General features: G+C 33.4%; 1 protein-coding gene across 7 annotated transcripts in view; it reads left to right on the top strand.

Annotated features, from left to right (window-relative positions):
* RICTOR (RPTOR independent companion of MTOR complex 2) overlaps positions 1–23,699 on the top strand; it is a 140,487-nt gene that overhangs the window by 49,359 nt on the left and 67,429 nt on the right. For all 7 annotated transcript variants that reach the window (XR_016392628.1, XM_089908791.1, XM_022598801.3 and 4 more), the window contains exons 4-7: positions 10,034–10,098; positions 11,172–11,303; positions 16,999–17,062; positions 21,902–22,028. Coding sequence is in view for 6 of the 7 variants with exons in the window: in XM_089908791.1 (XP_089764917.1) it covers positions 10,034–10,098; positions 11,172–11,303; positions 16,999–17,062; positions 21,902–22,028 (388 nt within the window). In the remaining variant the exon portion in view is untranslated. The remainder of the gene's footprint in view (positions 1–10,033; positions 10,099–11,171; positions 11,304–16,998; positions 17,063–21,901; positions 22,029–23,699) is intronic.

Genomic DNA, 23,699 nt, shown 5'->3' with positions numbered 1-23,699 from the left:
ATGCTTGCCTTCTGACATCATTTCACTAGATAAAGTAATGTGTATAACAGGCTGCTGATGAATATAATCTTAGTATTCTATTTTTAAAACTGACAACATGCTCATAATCTAAAGACCTGTTTTTAAAGATGAAAATATTTTAGCTCTTTTACATTTTAATGTTCTCTTTTCCTATATTTCTCATATATTAAAAGCTCCAGAGGAATCTTTATTTTGTTCTGTTTTTAAAAACTTCAAAATTATGTAAGTTAAATATAAAAATTTAAATGGTACTAAACAATATATGGTAAAAAGTGAAATTCCTCTTTCACATCTCCTTCCCATCCACCTCCTTACCCTGACAAAAATACTGTTTCTCACAGGTAACCACTAGAAAGTATTTATTCTTCTGTGGTATAATTATAAATATGTGTGTGTGTGTGTGTGTGTGTGTGTGTGTGTATTTCAGTGAGTTGTGAGAAATAAGCTAAACAAAACGAAGTGTCTAATATAATGCTCAGTTTATTTACCATTTATTATATGTATACATAAAGGTTTTTTTCAATGAGATCTTGAGATTTATTGATTTGTAGTTTGTGTCTTTTCCACTTTCCAATATATCATAGAGTCCTTTATTTTCTATAAATGTAGATCTACTTTTTAGTAGCTGCTTATGTGTGTTGATAGATGTATGTGTGTGTGCATATCCATCCGTATGTATGTATATGTATGTGCATCCAAGTATACATACATATGCGTAATACATATACCGTAATTTATTTAATCATTCCATCATTAGAAAATAGAAGTTTTTCCTCCTTTTTGCATTTTAAATTAATGCATTCGTAACACTCTTGTGTACTGTCTTGTGTAGAATAGAATTTTAAAAGTGTAATTATTTAGCCAAGAACATTTGTACTTTATATTTTAAAACCTACTTATAAATTGCCTTCTGAAAAGACTATGCTGTGGAATTCTAATTTGTGATAAGATTTTTTGAAGTTTGGATTATTCTTTCTGTTGCTCATTGAGGAGAACTGTTTAGTTAACCTTCAGAGCCATAAAAGTAAAATGGGAATAGCATTTAACTGCCCAGTTTTAACTGATCATTATATATTTTTTAAAGTTAATAATTTTAATAAGCAGCTCAGACATTTCTATTACCTAGAGACGGTTTAGACTTATATTTTAACTTTGTCAGAATATAATATTGTTGATAGCCCCCTTTGATTATTTTAGTATTTGTAAGAAAATTCTATGGATTAATGATAACAAATAGATTGATGTTGCACATGGATTCTAATAGGCAAAATATACCAGTGACATGTTATCAAAACCTTTACCTCATTCATTCATTCATTCATATTATTTTTTGGCCATGCTATGTGGCATGCAGGATCTTAGTTCCGCAACCAGGTATTGAACCAGTGCTCCCTGCAGTGGAAGCGCGGAGTCTTAACCACTGGACTTCCAGGGAAGCCCCATACCCCATTTAAAAATAAGATATTATGTAACAGTATTTGTTTTGTTTATATTAAAAAAATTAAATTTAATAGTTATGCTCATAAAATAATTGTGGACTTCTGATGATATTGAATACTTAAGTTGGTTTATAAGTAACAAATGTAACAAACCTAATTCAACTGAGCTAAAGTATCCATAAAAGGAAGTTATTTACTCTTATGATGAGGAGGACCACATGTCAGGTCTTAATTTCAGGCAGAATGACCTACAGGTTGAAAAAATGTTAATTACATTCTGTCTCTCCATTTCTCAGCTCTTTTCTTTTAGGTTAGCTTCATCCTCAAACACTTTCCATATGACTAAGATACATCGTATTTATAGCTTTCAGTCATAAAAGGAGAGGGTAGCCCTCTCTTACAACTTCTACATGAACTCTGGTCCTATTTAGTGACATTAAGCTAGATATTGTGACTGATAGTCATAAAAACGCATGGGGTGGGGAGTGACTGAACTCCAGTGAAATATGTGATGTCTAATAATTTAGCATTTTAAGTGACTGTTAGGATGCTAATTCTTACATTTTGAAAGGTCTTTATTGATTTCTAAGCATCAACAGTAATTTATTCTTAATATTAACAAACCTGTGTGGTAGGGCAGGCATTGTTATAAGATAGAATTGAAGAAACTGCTACCTAATGATTGAAGGTTAATTAGTAATTCATTCAGTAGTTGAGGCAGGATGAGATTACCATTGTTTAAATTTACCAATTCAGCGTTCTTCATGCTATTTCTGCCTATCTCTTTCCCAGAGTTAAGAGTTAAAGGGTTTCAGCTCAATATCAAAAAAACAACCCAATCCAAAAATGGGCAGAAGACCTAAGTAGACATTTCTCCAAAGAAGATATACAGATTGCCAATGAACACGTGAAAGGATGTTCAACATCATTAATCATTAGAGAAATGCAAATCAAAAATACAATGAGATATCATCTCACACCAGTCAGAATGGCCATCATCAAAAACTCTACAAACAGTAAATGCTGGAGAGGGTGTGGAGAAAAGGGAATCTTCTTGCACTGTTGGTGGGAATGTAAATTGATAAAGCCACTATGGAGAACAGTATGGAGGTTCCTTAAAAAACTAAAAATAGAACTACCATACGACCCAGCAATCCCACTACTGGGCATATACCCTGAGAAAACAATAATTCAAAAAGAATCGTGTACCACAATGTTCATTGCAGCTCTGTTTACAATAGCCAGGTCATGGAAGCAAACTAAGTGTCCATCAACAGGTGAATGGATAAGGAAGATATGGCACATATATACCATGGAATATTACTGAGCCATAAAAAGAAATGAAATTGAGTTATTTGTAGTGAGGTGGATGGACCTAGAGTCTGTCATAGAGTGAAGTAAGTCAGAAAGAGAAAAACAAATACCGTATGTTAACACATACATATGGAATCTAAAAAACAAACAGAAATGGTCATGAAGAACCTAGGGGCAAGACAGGAATAAAGACGGAGACCTACTAGAGAATGGACTTGAGGACACGGGGAGGGGGAAGGGTAGGCTGGGACGAAGTGAGAGGGTGGCATGGGCATATATACACTACCAAATGTAAAATAGATAGCTAGTGGGAAGCAGCCTCATAGCACAGGGAGATCAGCTTGGTGCTCTCTGACCACCTAGAGGGGTGGGAAAGGGAGGGTGGGAGGGAGACGCAAGAGGGAGTAGATATGGGGATGTATGTATATGTATAGCTGATTCACTTTGTCATAAAGCAGAAACTAACACACCATTGTAAAGCAATTATACTCCAGTAAAGATGTGAAAAAAAAAAGAGTTAAAGGGTTTGATTTGTAGGGTTTGTTTATTTAAATCAGTAGATTAGTAAGGTAGTGAGTCAGTCAGTACAAAAATTTTTTATTAAAATAATTCTTATTCCTAATATTTTGAAACTTAACAATAGATGAACTGGTGATTAAAAGTGAAAGCGTAATGTGTCTTTGATAATCGAAAATTTAGAATCTTATCACTGTCTTCTCTGATTTCTTTAAATTAAATCTTTATTTATTTATTTTTGGCTGTGTTGGGTCTTCGTTTCTGTGCGAGGGCTTTCTCTAGTTGCGGCAAGCGGGGGCCACTCTTCATCGCGGTGCACGGGCCTCTCACTATCGCGGCCTCTCTTGTTGCGGAGCACAGGCTCCAGACGTGCAGGCTCAGTAGTTGTGGCTCACCGGCCTAGTTGCTCTGCGGCATGTGTGATCTTCCCAGACCAGGGCTCGAACCCGTGTGCCCTGCATTGGCAGGCAGATTCTCAAGCACTGTGCCACCAGGGAAGCCCTTCTCTGATTTCTTATTCCTGATATATGTGAATTACTTACATATAGAAAATTTAGTCTCTACTTGGGATAATTCTAATTCAAAAGGGATATTTTCATTTAAGACTGATTAATAAGACCCCCTTCTATAATTCTGTAAACAATATGACAGCACAATTTAGCCACCATTGAAAGCATAGCCCTAATGTCTCTTACTGTCCCTGGAAAATAGACAGATGATTATGACTAATATGCTGTGTTTCATTGCAAAGTGTTTTTTAGTTGTTACTGGTGATTTTCCAGTTTCCAACTGAGTGGACATTTTTCTCAGAAACATTTCTTGCAGTTCAAATACATTTATATTGGGTAGCAGAAAATGAAACTCCTTTCTAAATAATTTCCAAATTGTGTGTGCTTTTTGGAAATCATAATAATAACTTTGAAAAAATTTTTACCTTTTCAACAAAACTGCTAATGTTAAATAGTGAACAGTTATACATTTTGTGGTTTGAGAAGGGGAGTAATTTTGAAATTATGTTTCTCTGAATCTGTAGTTTTCTGCAAGGATATCTAAGTGTGAAAAAGAAAATGCAGGAAAAGAGAACCAAGTGCATACTTAGGGGAGAAACTAACCCTTGACAGGGTAAGATTTTTTATACTTCTACATTTCAAAGCATTTCATTTTATTAACAAACTGTAGCAGAAGAAAGGAAACACTGCCTTTTTAGAAATGGAGTTGTTTTAAGAAAACATTTCTCCCATTTTAAAAGCACAGTATCTTATATGTTAATAATAGAAAAATGAAGCTTAGATTTTTTTTTTTTAAGTTTATGAATTAGAATACATCCAAGGTCTAAGTGATAACACCATGTTAAGGAGCCCTTTTATTTTTCTTTTTCATTAATATATGGTACCATATAGTGACAGTGCTAGTAATCTGAAATATCTGGGGAATCTCGAATACTAAATTATTTTTAGTAGTGTAGTGATAAGGTTCTTTTTGTGTGTGTTTTAATCCTTTGAAATGGGCAATATTTGTATGTGTGTTTTTAGTTAGCTGTTCTGGGAAAAAAATAATAAATTCACTTACTCATTTTATGTGTTTATAGCCAGAGTGTGATTCTCCAGACTCTTGATTCATACCATTTTTGAGGCTGGAGAAATGAAATAAGATGGTAATGTTCAGTTATTCTATTTTTAAATCCATCCCCTGCCCCCATGTAAATTTTTTTTGTTTTTTGTTTTTGTTTTTTCTTTTCCCATGTAGATAATTTTAGTACTAAAGTACAGTCACATTTCATTGGGCTCTGGACTTAGACTGGTTTGGTTTGATTTCTGGCTTTACCACTTAATAGCTTTGTGGTGTTTGGAAGTCATATTACCATCTCTAGCCTCAGTAGTCTTTATTTACCAAAATATTACTTACTTTCTAGGGTTGACAAGATTAATAGTCAATAAATGCTACTTCTGTTACTATTTATGAATACTGTACTGTATGTATAAACCTTCCCAGATTAGGTAAGTAATAGATATTCATTGTAAACATTTATAAAATACAGAAAAGCACAGAAAGGAAAATAAATCACCTATGATACTTCAAATTTTTTCATTATTTATTTATTTATTTATTTAGAATTTTGTTTTTTTTAGCAGCAGGTCCTTATTAGTGTACTTTCATTTTTTGATGTTAAAATGTTGATGTATAGACTTCTTTAAAAATGTACTTTAAAAATGTATATATTTTTAAAAATGTATATCTTTTAGAATATTTTCCCTAACTCACTAATACATTATGCAGGTTATTTCTTGTGTTTCAGTATTATGTAATATTAACATCTGCATAAGGTTCCTCCTTTATGAACATTTTGTTTCTAGTTCTTTATTATTGTAAATTATGTCTTAAGGATCTTGTGCTTGAACCTACTTTATATTTTAAGTTATTATTATAAATCACCAAAAGCAGGTCCTGACTTTGGTGCATTTTTCCAATTTATTTTACAATATGTGTTTAGTTTATAATTCCGTCAACAGTGCATTTTCTTATCTGGTATAATCATGTTAAAAAAACAGTTTCTTGCCAGTTTGGTAAGCTTTATTTAAATGGCATTTTCCAATGTATTTGATTCAGATTTTAGGAAATAGGAAATATGTCATGTTTATTTATCAGTTTTATTTCTTCAGTAAATTCTCTGTGCATTTTATTTACCTCTTCTGATAAATCTTTCTGCAGTTTGTTTAGACCTTCACATTATAAGGTCCTGCCCATATTACTTTGCTGTGAGGGTGGAGTGTTACGAGCTGAATTGCGCTCCATCCTCCACCCCCTGCCCCCAAGTTTGTTTGTTGAAGCTCTATCCCAGTACCTCAGAATGTGTCTCTATTTGGAGATAATTCCATTAGAGAGGTAATTAAGGTAAAACGGAATTATATGGGTGGTCCCTAATCCAATATGACTGATGTACTGATAAGAAAAGATAAAGACACAGACACACATAGAGGAAAGATCATGTGAAGACACACAGAGAGATGATAACCATCTACAGGCCAAGGAACGAGGCCCTCAGAATAAAGAAACTCTGTCAAGACACCTTGATATTGGACTTCTAGCATCCAAAATCATGAAAAAATAAATTCCTGTGTTACAAGCCACCAGATTTGCTGTATTTGTCACAGCAGCCCTAGCAAACTAATATAGGGCCTAAACCTTTTGCCTATTATGTTTTTCCAATTTTTTTTTTTGTGGTACGTGGGCCTCTCACTGATGTGGCCTCTCCCGTTGCGGAGCACAGGCTCCGGACGCGCAGGCTCAGCGGCCATGGCTCACGGGGCCCAGCCGCTCCGCGGCATGTGGGATCTTCCCGGACCGGGGCAAGAACCCGTGTCCCCTGCATCGGCAGGCGGACTCTCAACCACTGTGCCACCAGGGAAGCCCTCCAAATATTTTTGACTAATATGTTATTTAACTTTTAATTTTAGGTATGCCATTGGTTTTCTAGAGGTATAGAAATTTTCCTGTCTTGTCCCAAAGCTTAGGAAATCTTACATTATTATTTTTTAAACATCTTCATTGAGTATAATTGCTTTACAATGGTGTGTTAGTTCTATTGATACACGTATGTATAAAAAGTCTCATCCTTCTCAGTATTTAAGTACTTACAACATTGTATAACAATACAATAAAAACAAATAAAAATTTTTTCATACTCTTTGACACTCTAAACCTTCTTTGTTTATCATGTTTCAGAATTTTAAGGAATTTATAGGAATACCAGTATAATCATTTTGGATAAAGGCCTGTGAAGGAAAGCTTTTTAGCTTGTTTCGCCTATTTACCTATTTACACAGCAGTTTCCTGCCACATAAAGTGATCGTTTTTATAGTCTTTTCCCCTGCTGTGAAAATGTTACAGTATCTGAGGGTTCCTGTATTCCTATCCCCTACCCTGTTCTATTTGCAACATCTTTCTTTTTTTTGTTCTTGCCTCTGAAGAAGAAATTGGACAGGAAGTTTTACAAGGATCCTACCAATAGAACAGTGAGTTTATATCACCAGTTTTTTTGCTACAATATTGTGCTTTTCACAGAGGCGGATGTGCTGGTCACTTTGGTTGGTTTTTAACTTCATAACTTCATACTGAGGAAGAGTAATAACAGCACTTGAAGACCCTTCTGATCCTTCATGTTAATGAAATGATCAACTTTCTCTTTAATCCTTTTCAGTTAGGCCCAATAAATAACTTGCGAAGCTTTATGTAACTTTTAGATAAAAGTCAGTTTTCAAAACTCACACTAGATCAACATGATATGTTGTCATCCAGGTGGGGTGCAAATAGCTAGTATTAGATCAGTATTCTTAATAAAAAAAAAAAAAAAGAAAGCCTGTTTGAAGGCATCAGGCAACTATTCTGGCTGTAAGTGGGATAGGAACCAAGACTTCAGAGAAGAGAGAATCTTGTGGAGATGATCTAACTTCTCCAGCAACATTTACCTGGGGGATACTGGCTAATGTGGAATGTGGACAGGAAGCTAAATATTTAGACTGTAGTCCCAGGAGTACTATTGCTGAAACATGGGAAAAACAGCACAGAGCTTTTGATGGAGACCATCAAATGGGAGAAATCAAGTAAAAGGAGATTCTCCCCTCAGTACATTTATTTGTTGAATCCTGGGATGGGAAATATAAAATCCTAAGCAGAAAATCTTTGAAAATCAGGGTGGACTTTCTAGTGTTTTTATAAAACAAAAATGAGACATGTCATCCTCTTGAGATTGGTCCCCTGAACAACAAGCTTTCAGTTGAAACCTGGGGGAAAAACCAGAGGTAGACTGAGTATTACTAGGGCAGCAGCCTAATATGGACTCACCATTGTCTATTGGCCTGACAAAGAAAAGGATGAACGCTTTGTGGAGAAAGATAATGTAGTCAGGAATCTCAGTGCTTTGTGGAGAAAGATAACGTAGTCAGGAATCTCTGCAAGTTTTTATGTACAAAGATTATAGGATCCACCAAAAGACAGGACTACATGACCAGAACAAATGGAAAAACAGATAATAAAAACAAACTTAGAGATTATCTACATCATTCATTCCATTTAGATGATAAACACTTTAAATATTTAAAATGTAGTTAATATATCAAGAAAATAGAGGAACTATGGAGAAAATAGGTGAAAAAAGATTTTTTCATTATGATATTGGATGTGTACAAAGTTAAATGGAAACATGATAGGTAAAATTAAAAATTCACTAGGTAGGTATAATAGAAGATTAGACTTCTCAGAAGATAAATAAATAGGAAATACCCAGCTGAAGGACAGAAAAAAAAGAGAAAGGAGAAAACAGAAAAGAGGACTTAGAGATTTGTGGTATACACAAAAAGATTGAACATTTGAATTACCAGAAAAAGAGGAGAGAGAATTGGGCAAAACTACTTTTGAAGAGATACAGAATTTTCTAAAACTGATAAAATATATCAACCTAGAGATTCGGAAATTTCTGTTTTCCCTAAGCAGGGATGCAAATAAAACCACCCTTGAACAGCAAGAGTGCTGAAATCAAAGATAAAAAAATCTCGAAAGGAGTCTGACAAAAAGGATAAGACCTTCAAAGGAGCCAACAGTAAGACTCATATCAGACTTCTCAACAAACAATGGAAGCCATCTTGAAATTGTTTTAAGAAAAGAGCAAACCTAACAATTTATATAAATCCAGCAAAATGTCCTCCAGAAACATAAGTGGGAAAAAATCATTTCTGGACAAACAAAAACCAAAAAAATCCATTGCCAGCAACCTTGGCTATAAAACAAATGAAGATACCAATAAAACAGATCAACAACAATGAACTGAGGATTCTTTAGGCAGAAGAGAGAACATCCTATAAATGTACCACTGGAGTGAAGAGTAATGGAAGTGGTGAATTTGAGAGTAAATATAAATTGATATTGACTAAATATTAACTAAAAATAAAAATAATGTCTTGTGGGGCTTAAAAGATAGAAAAAACAAAAAGTGAAAGGTGAGAGGAGTAAATGGAGTTGAAGTATTGGGGTCTCATTATTGAGAACATGGTAAAGTAGTAATTTCTGTTAGACTGTAATAAGTCAAAAATGCATGTTGTAATCTCTATGGTAACCACTAAAAGAATATAGTTTTTTTTCATAGATTTATTATTTATTTTATTTATTTTTGGCTGCGTCAGGTCTTAGTTGCAGCATGTGGGATCTTCATTGAGGCCTGCGGGATCTTTTGTTTCAGCGCGCAGACTTCTCTCTAGCTGTGGCGTGTGGGTTTTCTCTTTTGTGGTTGTGGTACGTGGGCTCTGTAGTTTGCAGCATGTGGGCTCTAGTTGAGGTGCGTGAGCTCAGTAGTTGTGTCGCGCAGGCTTAGTCGCCCCGTGGCATGTGGGATCTTAGTCCCCTGACAAGGGATCGAACCCATGTCCCCTGCATTGCAAGGCAGATTCTTTACCACTCTATCACCAGGGAAGTCCCAGGAATAGTTTTTAAAACAGTAAGAGTATGGAGGGGGAAAAAAGAATAATAAAAAACAGCTGGTTAATTCAGACAAAGGCAAGAAACCTAGAACTGTCAGGTCAAATAAACGATAAGATGATAGAAATAAGTCATATTTGGACAGTAGAATCATATATTTTTCAAAATTTTATTAGAGAAAAATATCTTTTTATTCCAGTCTAAAAAGGTAATGTATGTAAATAAGCAAAAATACATGCTTATGTTTATGCATACTTGTTTTGTTTTTCTGACAGCTGCTTTGTGATATTGGCCACAATGAAGAAAAACTGGGTTTTAGCTATGAGGATATCATAATTTGGTAAGTATAGTTCAGTTGCCTTCCTCATCCCTTCTGGATTTTAGTAATTTCAGTTTTAGTAATTTTAAACTAAAAATAGAGTATAACACCTTGTTTTGATTTTATAGAAACAGTTTGAATGTTAGAAAAATTCAGGATCTCCAGCATTTTTAACTGTTATCCTATTGTTCTTACTGATATTTTGTAATTATCAAATATAAAGAACCAAAGCTAATGTTTTCGAAAAGTACCTGGACTTCTACAGTCTAAACTTCTAAGTTAAATCGCAGAATAAAAGTTCTCATATTATTCCCAAGAGCAAGAAGAACCTGTACAGTTATCTCTAGATCTCACCTAAGACACAGTGTGCTATGGCAAACTTGATTTGCTCAAGCCCACGAGAGGCTTAATGTTACAGTTTCATAGCCATTGTTTTGGCATCGTTTAAAATTGGTATAGGGCTTCCCTGGTGGCGCAGTGGTTGAGAGTCCGCCTGCCAATGCAGGGGACACGGGTTCTTGCCCTGGTCCGGGAAGATCCCACATGCCGCAGAGCGGCTGGGCCCGTGAGCCGTGGCTGCTGAGCCTGCGCGTCTGGAGCCTGTGCTCCGCAACGGGAGAGGCCACAACAGTGAGAGGCCTGTGTACCGCAAAAAAAATAAATAAATAATAAAATAAAATAAAATTGGTATAAGTAGTTTCTTCCTACTGTCATTTTAAAGTATTTTTATTTATTGGTTTAAACCAATGATTCTTTGGGAGAAGTGAAACAAGTAGGTAGAGGGGGATAGACTGTAGAGGCATATGTGATACAGCTTGAAAAAGGCATATTTAATTTCCCACTGTTTATATAAAATAAACTACAGAAGGTAGAACAAAACTCTTAACATTTTCTTGATTGGTAGGAATATACCAAGGAGACAAAAATTAAAAAATAACATTAGTGAAGTTCCATGGCTTACAGTGAATGATTTTTATATATGTAAAATGACAAGTAGCTTTGCTTATTTCAACTGAAGAAGGATTTGGTATCATAATTTTATGTGTATTTGAAACTCATGCAGCAAGAGTTTTTGTTTGTTTGTTTTCATATAGCTTGCGGTTAGCTTTATTGAATGAAGCAAAAGAAGTGCGGGCGGCAGGGCTACGAGCTCTTCGGTATCTCATCCAAGACTCCAGTATTCTGCAGAAGGTGCTAAAATTGAAAGTGGACTATTTAATAGCTAGGTAATTTTCTTAGAGCTCCCTATGTTTTTATATGTTTTTTTAAATTGTGTATTAAGTTTTAGCATACCTACCATAAAGTATACACATTTTTAGTGTAAAGCCTGATAATTTTTACAGGTAGATACAACCAATTACCCTATTATCCTGAGTAAGATATGGAACATTTTCAGCATCCCAATCAAGTTTCCTTGTGTCCCCAGTCAGTAGGAAACATTACTCTGGCCTTTTTCATCCTAGACTAGTTTTTCCTATTCTTGAGTATCATATATTGGAAGTATACATTACTCTTTTCTTTCCTCAGTGTTATCTGTGAGATTTATCCATGTTGATTTAAAAAAAAAAATTCCTGTGTAGTATTTTATGTTGTGAATAGAGCACAATTTATTTAATCCATTCTGTTGATTTTTTCTTGGTTGTTTTCAGTGTTTGGCTATTTTGAATAAAGCTGCCCTGAACATTCTTGCACAAGTCTGTTGGTGGACGTGTGCACTCATTTCTCTTAGGTATATATGTAGGAGTGGAATTGCTGGGTGATAAGTTTTATGTTTATTTAACTTTAGTAGTTACTGCCTAACAGTTTTCCAAAGTGATTGTACTGATTTACACTCCTATCAGAAATGTTTGAGAGTTCCAATCCCTCCACATCCTCATCAGCATTTGCTCTTTTCAGTTTTTAATTATACCCTTTTCTGCTGTGGTTTTCATTGTGAGTTTCATTGTGGTTTTAATTTCTGTTTCCCTTTCATTTGCTTGCTGACTATTTGGATATCCTCTTTATCTTTTGCTCATTTATAAATTGGATTGTCTATCTTTTTGCGTAGGAGTTCTTGGTATCTTCTGGATATGATTCCTTTCCAGTATATGTATTGAGAATATCTTCTCCAAGTCAGTCTACCTTGTCTTCTTACTCTTCTTAATTAATAAAATCCAATATAGCAGTCTTTTATTTTATAGTTAATGTTTTTGGTCTTTTTGGATGATAATATCCTATTTTTTCTTCTAAAGTTTTTATTCCGTATATGTTGAAATAGGTGTTAGGTCACAATTCATTTTTATCAATATCTAATAAATATTAGAGGCATTTAGTGAAAAGATTCTCCTTTCATGTCTAAATTAGTTTCATTTTTGTTGTAAGTCAGGTAACTGATAAGTATGTTTCTGTTTTTGCTTTCCCTATTCTCTTTGTTTGGTCTGTTTGTCTGTTCTTGCTCCGTTTTCTCCCTGTCTTAAATGACTGCACCTTGACAGTAAGTGTTGATATGTATTAGTATAAGTCCTCCAGCTTTTCCTCTATTTTGGGTTCAGTATTTCCATGTGAATTTTAGAAAATCAACTTGTCTATTTCCATAAAACTTTCCGGGATATCTATAGTAATTGCATTGAAGCTCTGTGTTAATTTGGGGTGAATTGATATCGTAATAATATCGAATCTTCCAAACCTTTATTTATTTGGAACTTTAATTTCTCTCAACATTTTGTAGTTTTCTATGCAGAGAGGTCTTGCACATATTTGTTAGGTTTATCGTAAGGCATTTATTAGATATAGTATTAATGTAATTAAAATTTTTCTTTTTCATAGTTTTTGCTGCTAATATATAGAAAAATAATTGTAAGTTTTAATTTTTTGTTTTTGTATATTCTTATCTCGGTGATCTGACTAAATTCACTTTTTATTTCTAATTGTTTTTAAGGTTATTTTAGAGTTTCTGTGTACATTAGCATTAATTGCAAATGATGACCCTTTTATTTCTTCCTTCCCAATACTTATATTTTTCTTTTCCTCACCATATCTCACTGGTTAGAATATTGCACTGACTAGAAATGGTAATTGGATAACTATGTTTTGCTCCTGAACTCAAGTTGAAAGTGTTCAGTATTTTGCCATTATTTATGATACTTGCTGTAGACTCTTAGTGGATTTCTTTATATTCCTTGTTTGCAAGGAATTAAAAAGCGCACACCACTTTTTAATGATGTCTTTTTATTTCACATATAACTGTATTGGGTTTGCTAATATTCTGTGGAAAAATTTTTGCAGTTATGTTTATGAGAGGTATTGGCCTATATTTTTCCATTGTTCTAATATTCTTTTTGGTTTTGGTATCAAGAGTATGTTTATAAAACAACTAAGGAAATGTTACCCCCTTTTTATATTCTCTGGAAGAATTTATGTAAGATACTGCTTTTTACCTTACATGATTAGTAGAGTTCACTGGCGAATCTGTCTGGCCCTGGGGTTTTCTTTTTTAGGAAGTTTTAATATCATGGACTCAATTTTTTTTTATTTTGGCTGCGTTGGGTCTTTGTTGCTCTGCGTGGGCTTTCTCTAGGTGCGGCGAGCGGGGGCTACTCTTCATTGCGGTGCGTGGGCTTCTCATTGCAGTAGTTTCTCTTGTTGCGGAGCATGGGCTTTAGGCACGTGGGCTTCAGTAGTTGCAGTGCGTGGGCTCTAGGGCACGAGGGCTTCAGTAGTTGTGGCACATGGGTTTAGTTGCTCTGCGGCATGTGGGATCTTCCTGGACTAGAGCTCGAACCCGTGTCTCCTGCATTGGCAGGCGGATTCTTAACTACTGCGCCACCAGGGAAGTCCCCCTGTCAGTTCTTGCTTTATATATTTTGAAACTTTGTTATTGCATTCATATTTAGAATTGTTAAACCTTCTCATTGGCTAATCCTTTCCTGGTTATGAAATGTCTCTCTTTATTCCTAGTAATACCTCTTTTATGAGTGTTCATGTTATCTAATGTTAATATAGCTATACTAACTTTATTTTATTTAGGGTTTGCACAATATATCCTCTTCAGTCCTTTCACTTTCTTTTTTTTTGTTCTTACATTTAAGTTTCTCTTCCGTTAACATCATATAGATTTTTTAAAATCTAGTTTGACCATCTTTGTCTTCTAATTGGATTAGACTATGTCTAGTGGTTTTTTATATGCAGGGTCTATGTGCTTTATCTAATGTAATTATATTTATGAGTTTGTCACCTTGCCATTAGTTTTCTCATATATTTGACTTTGCTGTCTTGCTGTTCATATTCTATTTGTCACGTCTATTCTTTGGTCTTGCATTGCTCCTTTTTTGTTTCTTTGGGAATAATCAAGAATTTTTTTCCTCTTCTATTAATGTCTTGGTTTTAAAGCCTTTTCTTCTATTAGCAGTTGCCCTAGAGATTACATTTATCCTTGATATGTTAAGGTTTACCATTTTTATTACAACCAGAACAATGCAGGAAACCTCTTCCAGCTTGACCATCAGCTCCCCTCTGCCTTATTTCTACATATATTTGTAACCCCACAGGATAGTCCTGTTATTGTATTAAATTGGAACTAGAGATATTTACCTATGTTATTTACCCATTCCAATATTCTTCCTTCTTGCATTTCCACCCTTTTATCTTGGGTCACTTTCTTGAATTTCCTTTACTATTTTCTCATAGTGTAGGTATACCTGGAGTTGAATTCTCTCATGTTTTATTTGTCTATAAATCCTCTATTTCCCTTCCCATTTGAAGGGTATTTTTTTGACCAGTTACTATTTTTCAATGCTTTAAATAAGTTACTGTCTTCTGGATTTTGTTTTTTTTTTTGTTGAACAGTAAGTTGTCTCTTCTTGTTGCTTTTTTTTCTCCTTTGGCTACTTTAAAGGTTTTTTTTCCTGTTACTTTCTCTCCTATCCCCTGGTACTCCAGCTGTAGAGTGTTGAATCTGTTCACTGTGCCACATGTCTCTAATGCCCTTACTGTATTTTCAATCTTTGTTGTTGTTAATCTTTGTGCTTCAGTGTTGTTACTCTCTACTTACCTGTTTTTGGTTTTTTTTGCTGTACGCGGGCCTCTCACTGTTGTGGCCTCTCCCGTTGTGGAGCAGGCTCCGGACCACAGGCTCAGCGGCCATGGCTCACGAGCCTAGCTGCTCCGCGACATGTGGGATCTTCCCAGACCGGGGCACGAACCCGGTGTCCCCTGCGTCGGCAGGCGGACTCTCAACTACTGTGCCACCAGGGAAGCCCCCAGTCTCTTGAATTTTTAATTTCAGTTATTGTATTTCTGTGATTTATATTTTACTCTTACTTAAACATTCTAGGCCTCTGCTTTATTTTCTTGAGCATAATAATCATAGTTATTTATGACAATTCCAGTATGTGAATCACCTGTGTTCTGTTTCTATTATCATTTTCTTTTCTTGGTTTTTGGTTACTCAACCCTTTGTTTTAAAGCATACCTCATATTATATGTGATTGGATGTGAACATTGTATGTTAAAAGTTTTTGGCTCTGGATCATGTTATTTTTCTCTTAAAAGGGTTAAGCTTTATTCTGGAATGTTGGCTTATCACACTGATTGTGTTAAAATTTGTTTTTTCCTTTGCCTTTGCTCTAGGAAGTGGCTATATGGAGTCTCAAGTGAAAATGTAGATATTTAGCAGAACCTCTTCATCCCGACCAGCCTTGAGCCCTAACATCTTTCTTAGAATATTATGTACCTGCTAAAATGTCTGCTCAGTTCCTTGGCTTCTCAGCAGTAGCTTTTTGCTTGGTTTCTTGGACTTTAACTCTGCATTTGTACAACATAGAAATTGGCAAGTGTGCGTTGTAAAGGGGATGGCATGCAGATTCTTGCTTATATTCCTATTTTCTTTTCTTTGAGATTTTTTTCCCCTCAAGTCCCAGCCACTTTGGTTGCCCTAAAGTTCAGTCTGTCTCTCCAGTACAGGAAGATTTTTGCTTTCTTTTAGGATTCTGTTCCCCTAAAACTGGGGATTGGCAGGTGTCCCCAGGGACAAAGCCTGAGAGGATATGGAGCTTGTGCTTCTCTTTCCAGGGATTACTATCCATTGCCCTTTTAACAGTTGCTTTACAAAGTACTATATTTAGCCTTTATAGTTATTTTTGGCAGGAGGATTGGTCTGATCTGTTGTGGCCAGAAATGAAATTATATGTGTCTATTTGCTTCTTATTAAAGTTGTTTTAGATTAATTATATTCAGATAGCAGAAATGCTTTTGAATAGCAAACTATCTATGTATTGATATATAAAGTATTAATTAGAATTGTGAACTGTCTAAGCATAAGTAAAAATGAATTATTCTTCCACATATACCAAAGACTCTTTAGAAATTGAATAATTTAATAAATTTTATAGAGAAATGTCAGTTAAGTGATATATGAGCATTAACTTTTGAAGTACAGTCACATTTCAAATTATATTTTGGTAAAATAGAATTATTGTGGCTAATATAAGACTTTTAACTTAGTTATAACATGTAAAATTTAGGCTCTGGTTAAAATCACAATTAAACTAAAACATAGGCTTTGAAATATTTCTCCTTCACAATTTTTATGAAGTACCTGTGAACTTTATCAAAGATAGGTGAATATTTTTTCAGTAGATTTCTGATATTTTGCTTTATAAATATGTTTATTATTTCTGTATAGATATATATAATTCTATAAATTACTTACGGTATTCTTCTTTCCTGGAGTTTTAAGTGAAATAGTTTTGAAATGTTTTATTATAATAAGTATTTATCACTAGAGATACTAAATTAAATAAATATTTGCTGGTACTGAAAAATAACTTGTATTAACATTTACAGATACTATATTGACATGAACATGGGTCTGATCATGGTATTATACAAAAAATTGTTTAATAAGATTTTTATCAATAATTAAATATTTTATGTATCATTTAGGTGCATTGACATACAGCAGAGCAACGAGGTAGAGAGGACACAAGCACTTCGATTAGTCAGAAAGGTAGGCTCTATGTCTGAGAATAAAGGCAGATTTATGATTTTCATGTTAAGCATTTTACATTTTTAGATTTAGACTGTGAAATCTTTCTATTAAAATTGAATTCTCATTAAACATTTTTATTTTGTTAAAATGAGTTAAATAAGTATTAAAACTTCAAGATAAGCATAAATATGTTGTGTAATTATTCTATGTGGGTATAGCTAGGGCAGTATTTTTTATAAAATGTTTATTGTAAAGAATATTTCTTCCTGCAGTAGGCATATAAATGAAATTACTGCTTTTATATGTTATTGGAGAAAGAGGATTACTTGCCCCCAACCCTTATTTTTTCTTAATTATATGCTTGGAGTTAATTCTATTAAATGAATGTCAAAAAATAATTACAGGCTGATTGTTTTGAAGATGAATTTGGATACATCAGTAGGCACTTGCAATAAACAATTCAGGCCATTGTACAGGATAAAAGGTCAAAATCTAAACTCTCCAAGAGAGGGTGTTGAGGATAATCCATACTGCTTCTAATGAGAGAGGCCTTCCATGAGTTTTTTTTATTGTTATTTAATGTGATGTGATGCCCTAATGGCAGAGGAATAGAGTAAACTGAGAGTTAATTTGGTTAGGGTACAGTTTGTGTAAGAATTTTATCATGTTTCATCATAAAGTATCATGTTTCATCTTAAAAATTCATAAAACTGATGCAGTGTATGTTTGTTTTAATGTAAAAACATCTAAGATTATTTAACAGTTAACTTTTTTAGCTCTTCTCCTTTTTTCCCACCTTTGAATACAGTGCATGCTCCAGAATTGCAGACTGTTGAGTTTGTGCATTAACTAGATCTCCTCTTTTTCCTTTTCTTCCAGTTGTTCAGCTTATGGTTAGTAATAGTACCCACAGGTGAGCATAGTAAGGAAGAAGTAAATGGATGAGTTGTCTTAAAAGAAGTTTGCAGTTCTAGTTAAGAGTGATATTGGAGATAGATTTAAAAAATGTTTGTTATAGGGTAAATTGTTATGTTGGCACCGTGATTTGACTCTTCATATTTAAATATAAAAATTAGGTTTATGATTTTTACTTATACGTACAACCTCTTCTGCATGATTTTGAGAATTCAAGATAAGAAAACAAAATTTGTTTCTGAAGAACCTAGAATAACTCTTTGGTTATTTGAGTTATATATATGTCAGTATTTATCATACTAGGAATTAAAAATGAGAAATTAAAAAATATATTAACATATTAAAAAATAAACTCATTACAAGTAAACATAAATAACATATTTTTATAAAAATAACTATATTTTCCAAAAATAAAGTTAATGAGTAGAGTGGCATTATTTTAGATTTATACAAATTTCTGTAGTGTTTGTCCTGATAGAAGATACCTGGATTGTCATATTTGCTTTTGTATTCAGTCTCTTGTGATTTCACATGCAGTGGAGCCTCTGGAAAACTTCCATATGTACTTGTGAGAGTGAAAAAGACAAATAATGTCTTTGAATTACTATGAAAATAGTTTTCACTTTGCAGAATCTGAAAATATCGTCAGGACCCTCAGTTTTCTGGACCACACTTTGAGAGTTGCTGCCTTAGAAACTGCGTTCAGATGAAAAAAGAACCCCAAATGGATTAAATTAAATTCAGCTTCTTTGAATTATTCACTAAATATTTTATTTCTGTTTTGTACAATGTTTTGTACAAGTTACAGTGTAATTTATAAAATAGCCCGGTAAAAATAAACAGACCCTTGAAACAATTCAGAAATGCCATAACAAAAACGTAATTTTATTTTGTTATCTTTTGAAGAAGGCAGATATCATTTGTGGATTCAAGGGCGGGAAAACTGCTTGTACCTGGTGGTAAAATACAGGCTCAAAGGTAGAGTTATGTCACAGGATTCCTCCTTGGGTTAGCTAAAAACAGAGTAAAAGGGAAAGCAAGGTTGCTGAATGAACAGTGGCCTCTATTGGCCAGAGGAACTATAATTTCACTAATACTTTTAACAATTGAAGCACATATTTCTTTTTTTCCAGCAACATTTTGGCCCCTGAGCTAGTAGAAATTAATGTTAATAATATAATTGCTAGGTCACTGTGGGTTCTTTGTATGCGTTCAGAACAGTTTTAAAATTTTCTGTGAAAGTAATAATGTTTTTTAAAGGAAAAGCAAAAACATTTGTTGCTTTAGGATAACTTGCTTTATGAATAATTAAGGAATACTATGTTACTTTTTCTTCTCTTTCACCTATTTCATTCATTTAGGAGATATTGTTTGTTTGCTTGGTTTTTTTTCAATGTCTCTGATTTTTTCATGTCTCTTTCTTGCTCTAATCCAGGCAATCCTTCCTGATTCTTGTCTCTCTCATTATCTGTATTATTTTCACACTAGTCAGCTCTTGCTACTCTTTATCCAACTTAAAGTTTTCTTACTGCCTGCCTAATTAAGCCATTATTTTCTTCATATATCATTTCTATATTCATGCAATATGAGATTAATATATCACAGATTTTTTTTTTTTTTTGTAGCTGAAAGGGATTCATTTAAAGGAATCACTTGCCCTTGATACACAGCAAGATATTGTCAAAGCCAGCATGAAAAGCCCAGTTCTCCAAATTTCCAAACCTACACTGGCCCACAAATCCTTTTGGTATTAAGCACAACCTGCTTATCTTGCCATTCAGAGCCCACTTTTGGGGCAACCAATTATGACCCATCTCATTATGCCATTTTATGTGTAGACAAGCTGCCCTCCACCACTGCTTTGATCACTGCTTCTATCCTATTCTTCTCATTTCCACCCCTTTCTATATTATATTCATCTTGCAGTCTCAGCTGAAATTTTAAATATTTCCCTTAGAGAACTCAGTGTTTCTCTCATTCTTTTATAGCAGTTCTACAAATTTATTACCTACTTATGATCTTTGATTTGTTTTATATATGTCTGTTCTATCATGCAAAAAAGATGATTAAACTTTTATTTCAGCAGAGACTAAATTCTATGACTTTTCCCTCATTGATTACTCACTGATTTACAAGAAAAGTATTCTCTGATTTACACAGAATTTAAGAGTTTCTTTGTGTATATTTTCCCTGAAAAATAACAAGAGTGATTTCACTTGTAAAAACTTTAAATTACTGATATCCATTTCATAGCTCTACACTTGAGATTCATAGAATAGAATTTTACACTTGAAATTCTAGAAATCATCGGATCCTATACATCCTCATTTACAAATGAGGAAACTAAGGCACAGAGAGGATTGGTTTGCCAAGGTAACAGTTTATTAATGGCAGATTTGGCCCTGGAAGCCGGTTGGTCTGGCTTCTAGCCAACTCTTTTTAAAATACATTACATACGTCTTATTGTCTTGGGAATTTTTCTTACAAGCCCCTTGTAAGTATAATAATAGATCAATAAGTATTAAAATATAAATTAATATCATAAGAAGTTAGAATTTTCTCACTGAGGAAGATCAGTTTCTTATACCTCTTTTCCCTTTCCTCTTCTTTCTTCTCCAACATTTTTGAGTAATGAAAAATACTGTTTAGAAACAAATGTGTAAGTTTTTGTAGATTCTAAGGTTATTAGACATCTATTTTATGGTTGTGGAACAGTATTCTATAATTTCATTTGAAACTTGTCATATCACATAATGCTGCTTAAATGATGTAAACCATTTACAAGTACTCTATCCAATATAGATCTCTCCTTTGAACCTCTATAGGATTTAACTGGATATTAGTTTAGTTATATTGTGTCCCCTAATTTTGTCAGAGTATAAGTCTTATTTTTCAACAGGATTATAAATAGTAACACCCAGGACAGATTAATTATCCCCAGTATTTATCACTACCCAAACAGAATAAAACATTTTCTTCTACTCCCACTCCAAGGACCTGCTATTTTGAAATACTTCATCTACCAAATAGTCTTCTATTTATTAAAGAGTAATTAACTACATAATTTTTCTTTCTGTTTTCCAAACTGAAGATACATGTTATCTGTTTTCAGTATTCCAAATATGTTATTGCCAATTAAACTTTTCATTTAAAATGAGATTCGACAAAAGTTTTTGTCACCAGAGACATACTGTTTCCATCACAGTTTTTGAAATATTAAAAATAGATTATGGAGAAACTGCTGCCTGCCTTGAAGTAGCAAATAACCGTAAGTGAGCTGCCCATGACAGGGACCTGAGGGCAACCTCTAAGAGCTGAGGGCAGTCCCCATAACAACCACAAAGAAAATGGGGACTTCAAAAAAAATAGATTATGGATTATTAAGTTTGCCTTTCAGTATAGCAACAAGTAAGAGACATAGGGAGATGATGAGACATCAGTTGCAGCAATCAAAGTAAGAATGAGGACCCAAGTCAGAGTTTGATGGTGGAAAGAGTTGAGTTAATGAGGTAAATTGATAGGATGTAGTGGTGATAATAAATGGGGAAGGAGTCAGGAATGTAGTAGTACAGTAGTATGTTTGCAGCTGTTGTCACCACTGATTTACTTTGTCTAGTTACTGAAAAGTTCTTTAAAATAGAGTTCCTATCCTAGAGGAGCTTAGAATCTCAGAAACGTTATATCTTGGTAGTCAACTAATTTATAGTCTGGACTATTAGGGAAAAAAAGCCAACACTTTTTTCCATGGTAATGATTATTAACATTTATTGCATCAGTTATTAGTTATATTAGTCCTTTGACATGTTCATTTGAAGGAGAAGATTAAAATTAGTGCCTGGATCTTATAAATATTCTACGGTCTTAAACACTTCAGTCTGAATAAAATAGGTTTGAAAAATGCATTATGAAGTAACTTCTTTTTCTGATTTCTCCCTGTTACAGATGATTACTGTGAATGCTTCCTTGTTTCCTAGCTCTGTGGCCAACTCATTAATAGCAGTTGGAAATGATGGACTCCAAGAAAGAGACAGAATGGTTCGAGCATGCATTGCCATTATCTGTGAACTAGGTCAGAATTTTCTTTGAGTAATGAAAATGTAGTATTTTAGAAAGAATATATAACACTTTTTAATGCCTTTAATACATTAATTCTTTAGGTATTGGTAAAAAGATATGAAAAAGTAGGACATTCCTGATAAGGAAGTAGTGGACTTGTTGTTTAACAAATCATTTCAAAGTGACATTAAAATTCTATAAATTTTAAAGTTTTACTCATCATGAAATTTAATATATACGAATTGTCCAGATTCCAGTAATTAGAATAAAATCTCTTAAAGTCTGGCTCTCAGACATTAATTAACCACATTGTATCTTGATGTGAGTGCAAAACAACAATTCACTCTACATTAAAAAAGAATTCTAAATGAAAAAGGATTTAAGAGTTAAATGGGGAAAATATAGGGGGGGGAATGGATGACTATCTGATCACGTAAGGAAAAGGAATTTTGAATTATCAAAAGAAATCAAACAGATTTCAGCAGCTGTAGATTTTATTATAAGGAGATAAGAAAACATGTAGTACCAGAACAAAGAAAAAAATAAATGTAATAAATAAGTTCTTTACCATGACAGGTAAAGAACTTACTTATATACAGATCAGTAGGAAAAATAAGTAATTCTCAAAGAAATGCATGGCTAGTCAAAGTATTTTAAAAGTTCAACCTCACTTATAACCAAAGAAATATAATTTTTAATGACAAGAGAAGATAATATTTTTCCCCACCAAAAGCAGAAGTGGTATAGGTTACATTCACTCTTGATATAATAAATAAATGAATAACAAAAGTTTAAAGAAACAAAAGAGCCAAGCCTTATCATTGAGAGTCTAAAAATACTGTCTACAATACCTGTTGATTTAGAGAAAAAGTCAGAAATTTGATTAAGGAAATTCTGAAAAATAATAAAAATTTGACTACATGTCAATGTATGAGATGCCTGGAAAGTTATATACTCGAGTTAACGTCTCACTATAAGATGCTTTTATAATTAAGCAAAAAGTAATGAAAATAAGTGAGCGAACCCAAGAAATAGAAAAAGAAGAAAAGAAGAAAAAAATAAATTTTAACATAAGCAGGAGGAAAGCAATAATGATTCTGAGTCTTAGAGAACAAGATAGATTATTTAATCTAATCTGTGTTAATGGAAGAAGAAAAAAATGATACACAGGCAAACATACACTATTGTTTGAAAAATGCAAAAGTCAGAGAAAAGATTAATAGAATGAGAAAGAGAATTAATAGTTTTAAAAATTAGATAATTTTTTTATATATTTGAAAATCTTATTGAAATGAATGGGTTTTCAGAGAAAATTTTAATATCCATTTGACTCAAAAGAGTAGAACACGTGATGGATCAAAAACCATAGAAGTACTTGATGAATTAATTGCCTCCAAAAAGAGTCATTTAGTTAGTTTTGTCTTAAAAAAATTGTTTCAAGGAACAAATAATTCTCATATAGTATAATCTAATTGAGAGCATTAAAAATATGGAAATTTACCAATTTTAATTTAAATGAAACTAGCATTTTATATACATAAACACACAGATATGCACATACACACAAATACACGCATACATAAAATGAAATAATTAGAATGCTACTATGTTAACATTGTAGAATATTCATCTCAAATCACCACTCATACTCTTTTTTAATAAATTTGTTTATTTATTTATTTAT

This window comes from Delphinapterus leucas, chromosome 3, assembly GCF_059928025.1.
Source record: "Delphinapterus leucas isolate spDelLeu-1000000601 "Yukka" chromosome 3, BTC_Dleu_Yukka2, whole genome shotgun sequence".
NCBI classification, from domain to species: domain Eukaryota; kingdom Metazoa; phylum Chordata; class Mammalia; order Artiodactyla; family Monodontidae; genus Delphinapterus; species Delphinapterus leucas.
This window is presented reverse-complemented; position numbering and strand designations above follow the sequence as displayed.